Source organism: Caloenas nicobarica, chromosome 3, assembly GCF_036013445.1.
Source record: "Caloenas nicobarica isolate bCalNic1 chromosome 3, bCalNic1.hap1, whole genome shotgun sequence".
NCBI classification, from domain to species: Eukaryota; Metazoa; Chordata; class Aves; order Columbiformes; family Columbidae; genus Caloenas; species Caloenas nicobarica.
In genome coordinates, this window is record NC_088247.1 from 80,364,589 (window position 1) to 80,382,210 (window position 17,622).

At 38.5% G+C, this 17,622-nt stretch overlaps 1 protein-coding gene across 4 annotated transcripts in view; it reads left to right on the plus strand.

Moving 5' to 3' along the window:
• The window catches only part of MTR (5-methyltetrahydrofolate-homocysteine methyltransferase), a 49,964-nt gene that overhangs the window by 22,095 nt on the left and 10,247 nt on the right, over positions 1-17,622 (plus strand). For all 4 annotated transcript variants that reach the window (XM_065632283.1, XM_065632284.1, XM_065632285.1 and 1 more), the window contains exons 14-24: positions 335-475; positions 1,131-1,316; positions 1,907-2,086; positions 2,905-3,021; positions 3,121-3,261; positions 6,465-6,554; positions 7,179-7,331; positions 7,958-8,065; positions 11,666-11,766; positions 13,683-13,750; positions 14,590-14,710. In XM_065632283.1, coding sequence (XP_065488355.1) covers positions 335-475; positions 1,131-1,316; positions 1,907-2,086; positions 2,905-3,021; positions 3,121-3,261; positions 6,465-6,554; positions 7,179-7,331; positions 7,958-8,065; positions 11,666-11,766; positions 13,683-13,750; positions 14,590-14,710 — 1,406 coding nt within the window. The remainder of the gene's footprint in view (positions 1-334; positions 476-1,130; positions 1,317-1,906; positions 2,087-2,904; positions 3,022-3,120; positions 3,262-6,464; positions 6,555-7,178; positions 7,332-7,957; positions 8,066-11,665; positions 11,767-13,682; positions 13,751-14,589; positions 14,711-17,622) is intronic.

Below are 17,622 nucleotides of genomic sequence, written 5' to 3' on the forward strand. Positions count from 1 at the left end.
ATACCATCACAGAGACTGTTTTCCTGTGATCTTGTGCAGCCGGAAGTCCTTGTTACCTTGCAAATCTTAAATCATTCAATTAAGCTTATGGCCAGTGTTCTAAAATCAATGGCACTACTGGCACATTAGGTCTCTTGGGTCATGTTTCTATGAAAAATTAGTTATCAGTTATGCTGTACTAACAGCTTTAGTATGTCGTTGTATATCACAGACCATGTCTTAATAGATTTTTAAAGTTTTGGCTGCACGCTCATTTTGGAGAAGTGAAATGTTATCCTGAGAATGACTAGGCTTTTTTCTACTGACTGTTTTGTTTTTTGACTTTCTTCTTTAGGAAGCCCTGAGTATAGCCAAATTGCAAGTTGAGATGGGGGCCCAGGTACTTGACATCAATATGGATGATGGGATGCTGGATGGCCCTGCTGCAATGACCAGATTTTGTAACTTGATTTCTTCAGAACCTGATATTGCAAAGGTTGTAATCGAGCCACTCCAAAGCACAATAAAGAATGTTTTATTGAGTTGGAAATTGCCTTTCAGAAAATTTTGATATTGATCTATTTAGTAACCAGTTTAGGTGCTTAATAAGCAGATGTAGGTGTCCCTCAAGAGGAAAAGGTACTGTAATAGAGCAGGTCTTCGGGTGAAGCAGAGGTTTTTAACATTCTGTATCTGATTTCAGCTAAATACATGACAGTGCTTTTCATTGGTTAGAAAAGCTGAATGCAGGTTCCTTTTGCAGCAGTTATAAGCCATGATTTATATACTGGCAGTGCACAACAGTATTGCTTTCCACAAAACTTAAAATTGCTTTGGATATAGGATGATTTTAAAAGATACTTCTATTCTATAAAACTGAGTATCTAATTCAGAAACACAAGACAATACAGGGAGAAGTAGAAGTCTCTATATGATATGTGATAGAGTTGCCATAGAAGCTCGTGAGTTAAATTTGCTCCGAGTTTTGCATTTAAAGCAAAGTGAATCTACAAATACCATCTGGAAACTTTTTATTTATAAATGCTGATTATTGTTGTATGCATTTTTATGTCCAAATGGGCAAGCAGCATGTGGAACTCTAATTCATAACTTGTACATATTCCCCTGGCTTACTTCTCTGTTATTTGCAGGTGCCATTATGCATCGACTCCTCAAATTTTTCAGTGATCGAAGCAGGTTTGAAATGTTGCCAAGGGAAATGCATTGTAAACAGCATCAGTCTGAAGGAAGGTGAGGAAGACTTTTTGGAGAAAGCAAGGAAAATTAAGTTGTATGGAGCAGCTGTGGTTGTCATGGCTTTTGATGAAATGGGGCAGGTGAGTATTCCTTTAAAGGAGAGGTATTTTTCCTTCTGGAGTACGAGCATTTCTTACTCTTGTGCAAGACAAAGTTGTTTTGTTTCTTTGACACAGGTGATTCAAAGAGGTCTCTATGGTCTAAGCAATAGCTTTGAGCCTGATATGCAACCCTTTCTTATGCTGCTCACATGGTTGAGGAACCCATGTACTGCACTAAGTGTAGCTGTGCTAGCGCAGGAGCGTGTCTCTTGCTATTCAGTCATGCTGAACTCTTCCTTCGTAGAAGTTTGTTTTTAGTTCAGAAACTGAGTTTTGCATGAGAGTGGAAACTTTGTGAATTAATCTAGTTACATCAAAAACCACATACTAAACTTTGCTTAGGATGATGAAACGTTGGGGAACAAAATTGTTTTGAGTGAGTTGAGTCAAAACTCCACGTACAGATGTGGTGATATTTTTAGTATGAAATTCTTATGTATAATCCTTTTCTAATATTTGTCATGTTCAAATTCTCAGTCTTGAGTAACTGGAACCATAAATGATTTCTCGGCAGGTTTATTTTTTGTGTTGTCTGTAAACTTCATGTCAGAATTCTTTTCCTCCGCTAGGCCACAGAAACAGAAACCAAGATTGCAATCTGTTCCAGAGCTTATCACCTTCTTGTGGAAAAAGTGCACTTCAATCCGAATGATATAATATTTGACCCTAATATTTTGACCATAGGAACTGGAATGGAAGAACATAACCTGTATGCCGTTAATTTTATCAATGCTACTAAAACCATAAAAGTGAGTTGTAGTGTTTTGCTGAGATTACTTAAAAACCCAGACCACTACAAAACAGAAGAAACATTCCCCACCCCCAAATAACAACAACAAAACACTGCTGCAAAATGATACGCATTTTAAATTAGCAAGGGGAGTGTTTTGAAGGTAGGTGAAAGCTGCCTTTTAAAATTAATGAAATTTCCATTACTGTGGAAGGGATTTGTTCAGTAACCTGACTTTTTATTTAGGCAAAATGTGTGTAAGGAAGTACAGCAGTGAAGAGCATCACCTGAATATAGCCAAGGCAGCCGCACTGTTGTTTCACAAGGCAGCCTGATTGGTCTGGAGGTGCTCTGTCAGTAGCATTCTGGGGCCTGAACATCCCAAAGGGCTTCTGGAAGGGAGGCTGCACCCTTGAGGGTAGCTGCTCAGGCACAGCCTGCTCCTGAGACATACAAACAGGCAGGTTGGCTGCTCCTTTTCCAGGAGAGTAGGGGGTGGGAGAGCCATAAGTAGGTGTGCATGGGGAATATCTGGAATGCAGCTGTGGGAGGACTGATACATTTAGAATAGCACCTATGACTATGGAAACCACAGTCGTTGCTTACACATAACAAGGCTGGATCCCTGGATCTTTTTACTTGTATCTTTTTCTACAGAGATTTGCATTGCTTTTTATGAATTTGAGTAACTAGAAGGATCTGGAACAGGGAAGAGAGAAAAGGCACGTAGGCAATGCACTGCAGCTCAGAGGCCAACTGTTTTATAGACTGAATGCTTTGCTTAGGTTTCCTTTTTGAGAAGCACTTTTCTAAAAAATCTATGTGCAATTCCTATAGGAAACACTGCCGGGAGCCAGGATAAGTGGAGGTCTGTCCAATCTGTCTTTCTCCTTTCGAGGGATGGATGCCATTCGAGAAGCAATGCATGGGGTGTTCCTTTACCATGCAATTAAGGTATTATGTGCTTTCGGCTTCCAGATGTTTGCAGTTGGCAGATGTGCAGTGCTATGTCTGACATCCCTGGCTGGGGGATTCCTTATGTCTTTTTTTCAGTATGGCATGGACATGGGAATTGTGAATGCTGGGAATCTACCAGTATATGATGATATCCACAAGGAATTGCTACAGCTGTGTGAGAATCTAATCTGGAACAAAGATCCTGATGCAACAGAGAAACTTTTACATTATGCTCAGGTAACTTCCAGTTTTAAGCTTTGAATAGCTTAGCACCTGGGCTTTAACACCTCCCTGTTGATGATAGGTAGAACAGCCTATAAACTGGACCTGTCAATCTAACTGTGAGTGTTAGAACTTGCTAATGATATTACAAGTGGTTCAGTTACTAATAGATAATAAAATGTGAACTCTCTGATAGATTGAGCCTCTCCAATTTCATAGGTGCCTTGAAAGATTTTGCACCAGAGTTTTTCATATGCTTCAGGAGACCAAGCTGCATAGGCGTTCTTTTGAAGAAAAACAAACCCAAAAACAATAAGCAAAAAATCCCAACCAGATTCCCTCCTGAACCAAAAAAACCCTCACAAACAAACAAACAAACAAAACCCAAACAACCAAAAAACCCAGAAAAGGCCGATGCACAACCTAAGCAAATCTTGGTGCTGAAACTTAACTGGCAAGTGCACTGTGGGAGATAAAGAGTAAATGTGTCTCTCTGGTGGTAATGGTTTGCTTAAAGTATATGGAAAAGGTGAGATAGTTGCTTGCAGTTTCTGGCTGTGCAGTTCCTGGCTGCACCATAGGCTTCCAGTTCATGTAACTCATGTCAGGAGTGAGGATCAGCCATTTAGTGGTTTTGAGGTGTTGTAATGACTGTGGTGATTAAAGACAAAAGGTTACACACCTGGGGGTTTCCAGATTATCAGCCATGAGATGACTGGTGAAATCCTGTTCTGAACAGAACATACAGCAAAAATCTCTCCGGGTTAGGTGGCTCTGAGATTTAAGCGCAGAAAAAGTATGAGTGCTCCTGGAGGTATTCTTTTGGTGCACAGCTTCATTTGGTTTGTAGTTTGCCCTACGGAGATGTATGCATTTTAGGAACAATGGCAACATATTGAAAACCAGTATGGGAAGATTGTCCGTATCCCTTGTGCTTAGGCTATTTTACATGGTGCTCTTAGTGTCTGAGCAATTCACCTGGGTGTGATCTTGTCTGTATAAACTGAGTTTTACCATTAGGGTGTTCAGGGTTGAATAAAGAGGAAGGAAAAAAGAACAGGAATTAGAAAGGGATTGCTTAAGCAGTGTTTCTGCAGAAGGCAGAATGTGAATTTAAATGGAGCATGAAAAGTAGAAATGGAAGTGGATGATGACTCCTTCTAGGTCTAGATGTTTGGGATGCCATGGTTGCAATCTGTTCTTATTCATGGTGGTAGTTTTATTGTGGGAGTAAAACAGCCCCCAATTGAAAAAAAGAGAGACACTCTTGATTCAAACCATTTTTAAAAGCTCTGTTAAAATTTAACATAAAATACTACTGCCTTCAGGTTTTCATTGCATGTAAGCATGCTGATTTGGGTTTCATCTTGGCTCTGGACAAATGTGAGAGTCCAACTAGGGAGTCACAAGCCAACAAGAAGGATTATTACATAAGGTTGTGTTGATTGAGGCATATTTTAAAATATTTATTCAGACCTTCCTCTGGTGTAGTGGAATTGAATGGCTCTAAGTTCCTTTGTCTACAGGTTTTTTTAAAAACACTGAAGTCTATTCATTTGTCAGTAAGTGCATACGTTCTTTTTATTTCCAATCACTGCAGTTTATTCTGCACAAAGAACATAGAATATGCAGTTGCATTTCAAGTATTGCACCTCTAATAGGCTTCCAGGGAAGTTTCCTCCTAGTTCCTTCAGGTAATAGCAGTGTACCTTGCCAGTTGTTTGAATGCTCGACCTGTGGGGAAAAAAGAGGAACTTGATCTGTGCAGATTTAGGACATCAGTCTTCATTTGAAGTTTGAAATTAAAAACCCCACATTTTCTGTAAAGTTTATAGCCGCAAACATTCTCAAACTAAACTTTGTCCCACTTATGGCAATGGGAGTTGTGCTTCCAAAGGCAAAGTTGTTCATCCTCATCATGCAGGGTACTCATCCTGTTTTTGAAAATCTGTATGTAGTGTTTGCCACTGTGCTCCCTGCACGCCCATTCTACAGCTTCGTGGGTAATTTTTAGGTTGGAATTGTTCCCTTGCTAAAGTGCCTGGCCAGTGGTTGAGGAGCACTTGGTACCTTTTCATTGAATCACAGAAGGGCTGAGGTGGGAAGGGACCTCTGGAGATCATCTAGTAGAACCCCCTTGCTCAGAGTAGGGTCAGCAAGAGCAGGTTGCTCAGGGACTTGTCCAATTTTGTTTTTTAATATAACAAGGACAGGAACTCTACAACCTCTCTGGGCAACGTTTTCCTACTTCTTTCATTCCCTTTGTACAAACCAGACCTATGAGTGGAGTAAGGTTTGGCAACAAGAAGCTGTGAAGTTAGCTAACATTCACATAAATGTGAATGAAAACTTGTTTTGGTTTCTGTTCTCATGAGTAAGTTCTTGTTTCCATGTCTTTTCTCATGAGTAGAGATCTTGTTTCCATGACTTTTCCCATGGCTCTATCTTTAAAAACTTACTGATAAGCACTCAGAAGTATAGGAGGTTCCGAAGAACTGAAAGGTGTTAGACTATGTGGAGCATTCCTTCCAAGGGAGGAAAAGAAATGACTTGGCTCAAGTGCGGTGGTTGAAGCAGTGGATAGCATGCTCTTCAGGAGCCTTCCTGGAGTGGGCGCTTACGAGCTTTCTTGCACTGTTTGAAGCCCTTCTGGCCTTTGCATTCATAGCAAAGGGGAGTGTGAGTGTGAGGCAAAGAGAATACGCAAGGGTTTGGGACAGTCTATGTGCTTGAGAAACAGTAGTTCTGTAGGCTGCGTGATTGAAAACACATCTGTGATATGGAATAATGTAACCTATTCCGGCGGAAAATGAATGAGTGCCAAATTAATTAGAATTTTAAAATTAAGTGTAGTGTGTGGGCCAGGAATCAATTTAAATTATGTTCCCAGAAGTAAAACCCTTAGGATTAGTCATTTCATCAACTTTAAGAGCATGAAAATTATTAAACTGCTCCCTGTATTTTTTTTTTTTTTTCCCCCACTTTATTTTGTTTACATCTTCACTGAGGTATATACTCTTTTGGATGTAGACCCCCTAAGTGTCTGTAGTACATCACAAGTGTTTGCAGTATGATTTGCATGTATATAAAAAACCTGTTGAATAATCTAAAATGCTTTTATGGGTTGCTACTTGAAATTATCCTCACTTTTCTAAAAGTAAAGCTTGTAGTTGTACTTTTTATGATTGGAAGCTTCTATGGATATCTTTCGTTTTCAGAATCATGCCCAAGGAGGAAAAAAAATTGTACAGACTGATGAGTGGCGGAATAGCTCTGTGGAGGAAAGGCTGGAATATGCTCTCATAAAGGTGAGTCTGTGCAGAAAATTGTCCTGCCGATCAGGTCTCAGAGACATGATCTCAGCTCAGACTTTAAGGGACACCTTTAGCTTTAAAAAAATCTTCAACTGCCATTCTTTTGAAAGCTATTAATTAATAATAAATAATATATTTAATCAAGGTATTTAATTTTAGTATCACAAAATTGTGGTGATTTGTCTTTGAACTTCACAAGTTCAAGTCTTTGACCATTAATATTTTATTCCACTAGTGTTGGTAGTAACATACTGCTTTTAATTTCTAACATATTGCTTCTGCTTTCTAGGGGTTTTTTTGGGTCCTTTAACAGTACTGCACTGAGTGACACTTGTGCTGAGGAAGCAATCTTTGAATGTTGGAAAAGAAAGAAAACCAAATAAACAAACCCGTTAGTACTGAGGACTCTTGCTCTGAATACCTTTATATGCCCTAAGAACTGTAGTGTTTTGTTTCCTAAGAAAACCAATTTCAAATACGCATTTGAGGTATTCTTGAAGACTAGCAGTATCTAAAGTATCTGTTTACTTTCATTGTGATTTTTTGGGAGGGGAAAGGCAACTAAATAAAAGCTTTATTTCTAGCAAGATAAAAGCTGCTCATTTTTTTTTTCCCCAGGGCATTGAGAAGTATGTCACTGCAGATACAGAAGAAGCAAGATTAAATCAGGAAAAGTATCCTAGACCTCTAAATATAATTGAAGGGCCTTTGATGAATGGCATGAAAATTGTTGGTGATCTTTTTGGTGCTGGAAAGATGTTTCTGCCTCAGGTAATGTATATACAATTTAATGTATTTTCCTAAGCAGCAGTCCTATTTTTTTCTTTACTTTGGAGCTTGGCTTTCTTTATATTATTTTACATGTTTGTTTGCGTTCTTCCTGAGTGTTTTTGCTTTATTTGAAATGGAGTTTTAAGTCTGGGCCCATGAAAAGGAGCAAGAGAGAAAGAAAAGATCCAAATAAAAATTGCTGTGTTTAGTACCTTCCAAGTCAGGGCCTGTTTGTAGCTTCCAGTTCTGTTATGAGTGGTCCGAGAGGTTTCACTGCGGAAGCAAATGTCATGTGTAGACCCCTAGTCCAGTAGGGCCAGCAGCCTGCTACCACAGAATGCTCTGCAAAGCTGGAATCTGGGTTTGCCAATGAAGTTGTGTTTATTGTTTGAATGGGTATAAAAGAAAGCTATGAGGTATCTGAGGCTATGCCTATATGGCAGTCTCCTTCTCTGGAGACATTCAAAACCCACCTGGACACATTCCTGTGCAATCTGCTCTGAGTGAACCTGCTTTAGCAGGTGGGTTGGACTTAGATGATCTCCAGAGGTCCCTTCCAACCCCAGCCATTCTGTGATTCTGTGATCTTTATTGTTTATATCCCCCCACTCTCTTTATCTGTGCAGGTGATAAAGTCTGCTCGAGTTATGAAGAAAGCAGTTGGCCACCTTATTCCCTTTATGGAAAAAGAAAGAGAGGAAAGGAGAGCTGAACGAGGCAGCACAGAGGAAGAGGCAAGGCACAGTCCTTTGTCCTGTAACTCTTTCCTAGCATGCCATGACAAAAATTGAAATTATTTTTTCCTACTGACATTTATTCAACTTTCATGCTGGAGAGCTGATGTAGTTGTATGGAAACTGACAATCTTGGCATAATTTGAAGTAGGTCTGAAATCCATAAAGTGCAGGTTTTGTAGAACTCTGCTTAGTGGGTGCCTAAGCTGTTGTCACAAGTTTCCTGAAGGATGCCATAAGCCTTTGTAGGCTTTTTATACCAGTGTTACATTTCTCTTGTATTTGTGTAGGCATCTAATTCTAATGTTACTTATTTATGGTACTTCTAACTTTATGGCAAATTTTGCCATTTGTTTCTACTACTTCTGCCCTCAGTGAACTGTGGAACTCCCTTTCGCATGTTCAAAGCCTGTTAGCATGTTTCTCTGTATTCACCTCTTCCCTTCCCCCTAGCCCTGACTATTCTCTCAGCTAAACAAACCAAATTTTTCCATCCTTTTTCTTTATCGATCATGGCTTAAGACCTCTTGTTATGATACAACAGAATGCTCATTGCATTTGTAGCTATGACCGAGTTGCAGGGGACAAGTGCTTATCAAAACAGGATCTGAATATAGTTGTCTTTTCAGATGTGTGGTTTTCTACCAGTTTCTAAAGACTACTTTTAATAAAATACATAAAATATAAACAATTGAAAATATCCAGTGATTTTTCAGATCTTTGTGGGCCTTCCCGTCGTAGCATTTAATGTTTCACAGCCAACAGTTGGTGATGCCTGAGAATAGGTTTATCAATTACCTGTGCATACACTTGAAGTAATTTCTTCCAAATTGGTTAATGGAAGATGTGATTGGAGCATTAGAAAATGAAGATATGGGATGTCTGTTGTTTCTCCATACTGACAAGAGATTCTGTTCAGTAGAAAAGAGAGTTCAGATGAATTGGACAAAATCCCTTTTAAAATACTCAGGTCTACGGTTTCCCATTATATTTATAACATAATAGGTGCTTATGGTTTTGGTTGTTAAATATTTTTCTTCCCTTGTCTTTGTCTGACTATCAAATTTAGGTTTGATGTACATTTACTTTTCTTTAGTACTGTGGAGCCTTACCTTGTGTTCATGAATTCTCAGAGACAATAGCTGTTATCAGAATCTGGTATTTAACATGCACACACACACACACAAAAAAAAAAGAATAGTAGAATTTCTCTAACCTCTGATATTTGTGTATTTTGTTTGGTTTCCCTTCTGTGGATTTTTGAATGGTTCCTAGTTTGTCCCTTGAAATCTTCTTACACTGTATTTTACCATTTGCTTTGGAACTGTTGTGATTGTCCAGCATAAATGTAATGAATGCAGCAAATAATTTAGAAAGAAAAATGACCTGATAATCAAACCTGACTAATCTTAATGGAAGAAGGAGAATTCTGAGTCTCTTTTCCCATGCTTTTTCTGGATATGAAGAAGGTGTCTTCTCTCCAGTATCTGAAGCAGATCCATTCTCTGGCTGTCATGAGTCACCTTTCTATGTGTCATCCCTCTCCTGCTCATGCCGTTCTTTTTTATTTTAATTCAGATGACAATGCCGGTATTTGGCACCTTCTGGTTTGTTCTGATGCTATTTGAAGTCAGTGAAAATCATTATCCCGTTGCTTCCATGAGCACTGTCCTAATCGGACCTACTGTGAACCCTCTGGCACTTAATTCTCTGGCTAAAAAGAAGTGAAGTGGAATTTGAGAGGTTCTTAAAAATATGGCAAGCACTCTGAAGATACTGTGAGATACTTTGTGTGGCTGAGGAGAGCAGGAGGGAAAAAGTAGGGCTTCTGTCCTTCTGCGTCCTCTGCCTTCTGCTGGGCAAAGGATGTAGTGCCTTCCTCTTCAAAAAGTGTAGTCACTGTTTAGAAAATTGTTGAGAGAGGAAAAGACAGCTGCATCTATCTCCAAAGTTAGATGTTGACTTGAAGGAAAATTATTTGCAGCCTCTGGTAGCTGATCTGTCTGGTGTTACCCAGGCTACTGCAACCTCCAGGACAGTTTTAGTCACAGACTGCTAGGAAATGCGAAGCATTGATAGCTACGTTTGAGGATAAATAGTGGTGGCTGTGGATCTCTATCAAGATTTTAAAAAAAGAAGCCCTTTGGATGTGTGCCCAGAACTTGAGGACCTCCTTTCTTGAGACAGCTGAAATCACAGTGTGCCCTAAATAGGATTTATTTAAGATAGCATGTGCTCTGGCCCATGTTGTCTGCTGCTCTGCACAGATTTTACTTTCTATGTGTGCATCCATTGTTTTTTTTGTTGGATATCAATCACTGGTTAAATCGTCAGTAGTTACTGGGTATGATGCATATGGGCAGCACTTTTTGTTCGTTCCCCCAGTCCTTGATTAATCTCCCCAGTTTTCATCTGCAAATTTTTTTTATTGATGTACTGAGATGGCTGACTTACAGACCTCCATTTTGCCTTATCTGTTCCCTGGTCTTCTGGTAAAACAGGAGCACTGAGGAGATAGTAGATCTTAGTAAACAGCCGCATTGGTGGAGATCCAGGGATTTTGTTCAACAAATGTAAAAATGTGTTAGGACCATGGGAAATGCTAGTATCACTCTTGGTAATATATAAAGATTTTTTTTTCCCCCAGGAAGTTGCAGCTACAGAAGGCAATGTAGGTTCATGAAGTGTAGAGAGCTACTCAGTACTGTCCAGAAATATAACATGCTTCACAGAAGAATCTAATCTTCCAGTTCTGCCATCTGCAAATGAGATGAGATACTGGCCAGAAGAAGTTTTGTAGTCTCAAACATAATATGCTCCGGTTTCCACTTTATTTAAATTCTGTGCAATTTGAGTAATCTGTTACTGGCATCTGATCCTGCACCAGCTCAGACATGGCACTGCAATAGCCTGGAGCAGCTCCAAATGACAACACCAATTATTCAGCTAAAAATCTATCACCAAGGCCTGTGTCATCTAGCCTAGGACAAGTCTGTGACAGTACAGTTCCCCTACTTCAAGGAGATCGTTCTGCCAGCCTGCTTGTTCAGCTTGCTCTGAAGTAGCCTGATCACTATGCTGAAATATCTCCCTTGCTATTCACCTTGCATAAAAAATTAGTCTCTTCTGCTTTTGTTAATTCTTCTCATTCTTCTCTGCGTTGCCTTGAAAGATTGCTCTTGATGCATGAACAGGCATGTAAATATGAGTGTTTGTACCCTTTTGTTCTAAAGATTTAATCTATTAAAATTCTTTATTGGTGAGGTTTATATTTGGAGCCAAGGTACCTTAGGAGTTCAGCTATTGCACTGCAAAAAATGCTATCTATTATAGATCTGAATTTTTTAATCTGTAAATTTTTTTAAACATATTTTTAGTAACATCCGTGCAATCTGCAACAATTCTTGGCAAGCTTTTAGTACCTGGATCTTTTAAAATAATTTTTTAATACTGACTGTATTACCTCTACTACAGTTGACAATTACTTGTAGTACAATTGGGGATTTGGTCATGGATTAGGATTGCACTGTTGAAGGATCTGTGCAAACATACTGAGGCTTTTGAGTAATATAAGTCTCGTGTTCTTTGTTGAACTTTCAGGATCCTTACCATGGTACAGTAGTACTAGCAACTGTGAAAGGAGATGTACATGATATCGGCAAAAACATTGTGGGAGTCGTTCTGGGCTGCAACAACTTCAGGTAAAGAGACTAACATCAGGTAGTTGGGAACATAACTGTACAAGCTGTAGTGATAATAGGGGTGGGCATTTCTTGGGAGCTGTCCAAGTTGTGGTTGGGAACACAGATCATACTAGGTATTACCAATATTGAGGCAAGAAAGAATATAGCCTCCTTTAGTACTTTTTTTCCTAATAAATTGGTATCTGAGGTGAATACAGTTTAACATCAACCAAAACATAGGTGAGAGCATCAATTTTTGTATGTTAGTTAAATATAATAAGAATGTCTTAAACATATAAGTATAATGTCTGAAGAAACCAGATACGAAATTGCAGTAGGCAAGACTGCGGGTGGGTTGTGTGTTGTTTTGGCAAGAAGGAAGTCTTGTAAGATTCCAGTGAACCTTTTAGTATGTTTTTCAAGCTGTTTGTTAACTATGAGGTTTTAAAAACTCGCTGGGGTATGCTTTGTTAAATAAGAGATTCTCATCCTAATTTTGAGCTTCAAAAGATTGGACTTCAAGAAAAGTCAGCTCTTTCAAGGTCTCTGTACATGCAGCAGGGTTGGCAACAGTGTTGGAATGAACAGTCATGTTTCCATCAGAGCTCGTTGTCAAGTGTCTGTCAAATGTTGCGCAAAGCTGAATCTGCTTTGAACTCAGTCTTACTGTTCATTCCTTAGTTTTGTTTTTGACTTGGGTCTGTAATTTGCTCTAAAAAGAGCCAAAACGATCTCTTTATTTTAACACATAAAGGGCTGAAGCCAGTAGAAGTGCTGTGTATATGCAGTGCAGTCTGTTTTGTTATCTCTTGAAATGCTGATGATTGTTTTCAGGCTTTGCTGAGCTTTATTTAGACTTAGTGAACTGAAGGCACAGTGTTTTCTGTCGCCATGAGTATGAGTGAGGCTGAATGAAGCCAGCAGGCTGGGGTGGCTTACTTGGAAAAAAAATAGATAAAAACTTTGGCAATGGCTAAGATGAAAAAGCATAAAATATAATGCTTTAATAAGACAAAACCCCCTTGATATGAATCATTTTATGTTCCTGACATAAGGTATGATGTCCACAAAACCTGTTCATTATTGCCCAAATAATCTAAAAAATGCCACTGCTGTTGGTTAACCTCAGTAGGCAGCTAAGTACCACTCAGCCAGCTTCAGTGGGATGGGGAAAGAGGAAGGGAGAATAAAAGCAAGAAAAATTGTAGGTGGAAATAAAAAATTTTAACAAGTGAAGGAGAAGGAAGTGAGAAAGAAAAACCAAAACAAGTGATGCAAAGGCAATCACTCACCACCTCCCATGGGTAGACTGATGCCCAGACAGTTCCTGAGCAAAAGATAACTAACCTGCTAAACCCCTTCCTCTCCCTTTTTATTGCTGAGCACAACATCATATGCCATACAATATTTCTTCGGTTAGTTTGGGTCCTCTCCCTGGCTGTCTCTACTCCCAACCTCTTGTGCATTCCCCAGTCTATTCCCTGGGGGTTAGAGTGAGAAACAGAGAAGGCCTTGATGCTGGACAAACATTGTTCATCAGTAGTTAAAATATTAGTGTGTTATCAGCGTTGTTTTTTGGTCACAAATCTAAAACACAGCACCATGCCAGCTGCTGTGGAGAAAATTAACTCCATCTCAGCCAGACTCAGTACAACCACAAAAAAAATATTTAAAGAAAAAGCCTCTTAGAGTAGATAAGAGCATTCAAGCGTATCATCTGGAACTCTGATTCACTGAAAATTTGCCGGACTCAGAGGTGTTTCTTATATTAAAATTCTCAACAGACATCTTAAGAGAAACAAACAAACAAAAAGTCTCAATTTTGACTTCAGTTTTAGGTCAGTTGTTTACAGTAAGAGCAATGTATTTGCCCTTTAGCAGAAATTTGACCTGTTTTTTAAAAAAATCTTGTGTCATCTCATTTCTTTTCACAGAGTTATTGATTTAGGAGTCATGACTCCATGTGATAAGATATTGAGAGCTGCTATTGAGAACAAAGCAGGTATAGAGAGATTTCATTAGTACTCCTGAATTGTTTGATTTTAAACCTCACTCACTTTTTTTTTTTTTTTGCTGCTCATTGAATTCCCATGGTATGATTCATCAGCCTACCTGCAGATAAATCAGAACTTTTGCATTAACAATAGTAATTATTTAGTGTTTGGCACCTCCGTGAAACTTATACCAAGGAACTGAAAACCTGTATCAAAAGGACAACTCCAAGAGAGATGCTTTAGTGTTTGTTTTACAGATGGGTAAATGGAGACTTGGAAAGGTTAAATAACTTCACGTTGTGTCTTAAATCAGTAAAAGAACTTGGCATTCAGCCTGCCAGATCAGTGAGTGTGAAATCAGGAATGGATAGTTCTAATAAATTACGAACTTTCTGAAACAAGATACAGTTGCTTTGAAACAGTCTGTTGCATCTTGGAAAAGATGAATTGTGTGGAACGTAGGTGAAGTTTGAAAGCGTTTACTGTTTCTAGGAGCTTATAATTATTTTGTCTCATTTCCCTCCTCAGTGCTGAACTTCTGAGGTTTGAAGCTTGCTAATCAGGAGTACTGTATATTTATTGCTGAAACTAGAGCAGTAGGTGTTCAGCAGCTGTGAAGACTATTTGAGAAATATCTTAAACAGGGGATTTGTAATCACTTTCATTCTTGGAAAGCTTTCACTTTATAATTAGGTCAAACCTCGCTTCTAGACTACTGACTACCCTGCTTTTTATCTCACTATTTTCTATCTAGTGCATGAAAGAAATGCTTTCTGTAATAATTTGTGTCTTTCTAGAGTGGATTTGCTAAACCTTTTGTGTATGTGTGTTTGTAAATTTGCAATAGATATAATTGGCCTGTCTGGTCTCATCACCCCTTCTTTGGATGAAATGATTTTTGTCGCCAAGGAAATGGAGAGATTGGCAATAAAGATTCCTTTGCTGATTGGAGGAGCAACTACTTCTAAGTAAGATATCTTGGTTGGGAAGATGGGGAATGAGTATGAAAATAGCGTTAACCAGGGAAAAAGAAAATTAATAGCCATTTCTCTCTCCCTTTCCCTCATTTACTCCCAATACTCATACTGGTATGTATTTACTTAAGACTGAATTTTATTTCTTACATCAGAAGTCCTAGAATAGAGAGGTAAAATGTAACTGGGACACAACAAATAATGTAAATCTTAAACATTTCATTTTTGTGAGTGTTATATATTTTGCAAGTGCATATTGTGTGTGGATGTACTATATTTCCTTCTAAAAGTTCTTGTGCATATGTGTACGAATACAGTTCTGTTCTTCTAAGGGGCTGAATGATCTGTTTCGATTCACTAAAGCATTCTGAAAATGCAGGATTTTGAGACTAGAAATGTTTGTGTTGACATCAGGGAGTAGTTATCTTTAAGCAAGTGAATGTATATTCCTGGATCATTGTTCAGCACCGTGCTGGCTAAGTTGAGCCCCCAGTCCTGTTCAAGCAGACTGATAGGGGATGAATTCTAGCTGCTTGCCTTGAAGTACTTACTGTGTTGCTTTTGATAGACAGAGCTTTTCTGTTGAGACCATGTTCTCTTAGATCTGTTCAAATGAAATAATACAGCTGCTGTGATGTCCTGAAGACCAGTGTTGACAGCTCACCAACACCTAGTATTCACATTTCCACAAACATATTTTGGGCCTTGGGTTGTGCTTTGCTAACTGATTTATGTACAATATACTTGAATAGGTGACAGCTCAGAAGACTGCAGAGGTCATTGCTTGCAGAACTAGAAGCTGTTAGCAGTGTTGCTTTCATTATCAGAGCAGCACATATTGTAGCAGAACCATTGTATTTTGTATTTTTGGCCTTAGCAAATGGTCCCGTAATTTGACAGACAGTGAAGAGTAAGATCACTACCTGCCATTATTGGACCTGTGATTATAATGCAAGGCAAACAGTATCCTTTTTCTCCTTCTCCATATGAGTCTCTCTTCCTGTGGCTTTGATACTGAGAATAAACATGGAGGTGTTCTTGTTAAAAAAAAACCAAAAGGCTTGGGGAGAAAGGTTTTATTTGGAGTTGAGGTCTTAGGAGGGCCCTTTCTTCAGATATTTTTAGTGTTTGTACACAGAGCATTGTGGCCTAGTAGCTGATGTCAAAATAACCAGCATCAAACAATTTTGTAGAATTTATTCACAGATATGAATGTAGCCAACAGCAAGGCGGCACTAGTTTTATCCTTGAATATGGAAATTATTGAAGAATACATGTTTAATTTTGTATACATAAATTGTATTTTTATTCATGTGAACTGTATATAAATACATATTTATGCATATGCCCAGGCACATACAGTTTCTATAAAATATACGTCAAGTAAAGGTATTCTTTGTGGAAGACTGGATTGGTAATGTAATTTTACTTCCGCAGTCTTAAGTTTAACCTCATGCGTGCATTCTCAAAGGTTGTGTACATGTCAGAAGTTGCTAATGAAAAATGATGTGCACTTTTTCTCTGTAATAAGTAGATGTCGTTATTTGGAATAAGGAGACCATAAGTACTTGGAAGGATGGAAAGTGAGGTTAGTTTGAAAGAGAGGCTGGATTTTGTCTACAGAACCTACATGATATAGTGTCTTCATGACTTACAATGATAATGATGTTTACATCCTTACTATACTGCTTTGGTAAATTCAGATGTTGAGAAATAATAGTGATGGTTTTGTTGTGGTAATGTTTATTTTTAAAAAATATAAGAATTAGTATTTACTAGTTGATACAGTGCCATTGTAGGACCATGCCCTGTTTGTTTACTTTGTGTATTCCTATCAAAATAGAAGATCTAATATCTTCTTCAAAAAAATAGAGCTGCCAAGATCAAAAGTGCATTGCTTAGAAGTAAGTTTAAAAGATCCTGGACAGTTGGTTCCACAGTTGTGTTGCACAGTCATCAGTAACCTCCATGTCCAAGTGCTGTGTTCCAATATTCGACAAAACCTGAAGAAAAATGAGATCTTATCTTTGGTGTGGAAGATCCACCTCCTGGGCTTTGATTTAAATTAATTTTAAAAATGGTGTTTGACCTGAGCATTCAATAAGGAAACTGAGCTTTGACCTGCAAGGTCTTTGCTCCTGCACTTGCTTGCACTGTTTGCCAGGACTCTGAGCAACAGCAGTCAGCTGCATTTCACATTACAGCTGAGGCCGCAGTTTAGGACACCAAACTTTCATTTGATCAAGAAAGTACTATAATGCAGAAGTGATCCCTCATTATAGGCTGAAGTATTTCAATGAGGACTGGAATGAGTAGATGCTAAATAATTGGATGACTTGGGAAATTTTTTTTTATGTGAATGACTTGACTGACTAAGCAGGTGCAAGTTTGTAGTATTTATTGACCACTGGCAGAATTCCTTCTTCGGGTGAGTAGAGGGCTTGTGCCTCTGGTTTTGAAGTAGAGCATTATAGAAATGGAAAAATCATCACTGAAATATGTTAATGCTAATCCATAGACCTAGAAACCAGCATGTGGGAGGGAAAGATATAAGATGAGCAAAAAAAAAAAACTTTAAAAAATTGTTAGTTCTTGGCAGGCTTAGTTTGGAATGTTCTCACTGAAATTTTCTGAGACTCAAACTAATGAGTTGCTGATTTTCAGTCAGCTGGTAAGACAGTGAGGGAGTGTGAGTTGGCACATTATTTATGAAGCATTCTGATGCTCTTTGAAGAAAAGTGTTTATGTACCTATTATTAAAATCTGTGTTTAATCCTCCATGCATAGCAGATGGATGAATTGCGTTTTTCTTTTGAAGTTCTTGTCTATGCATTAAGTCAGGATTTATTTCACTGGGGATTTTGTCCGTGTGGGTTTTTTTGGTTGGTTGGGGTTTTTTTTGGTTT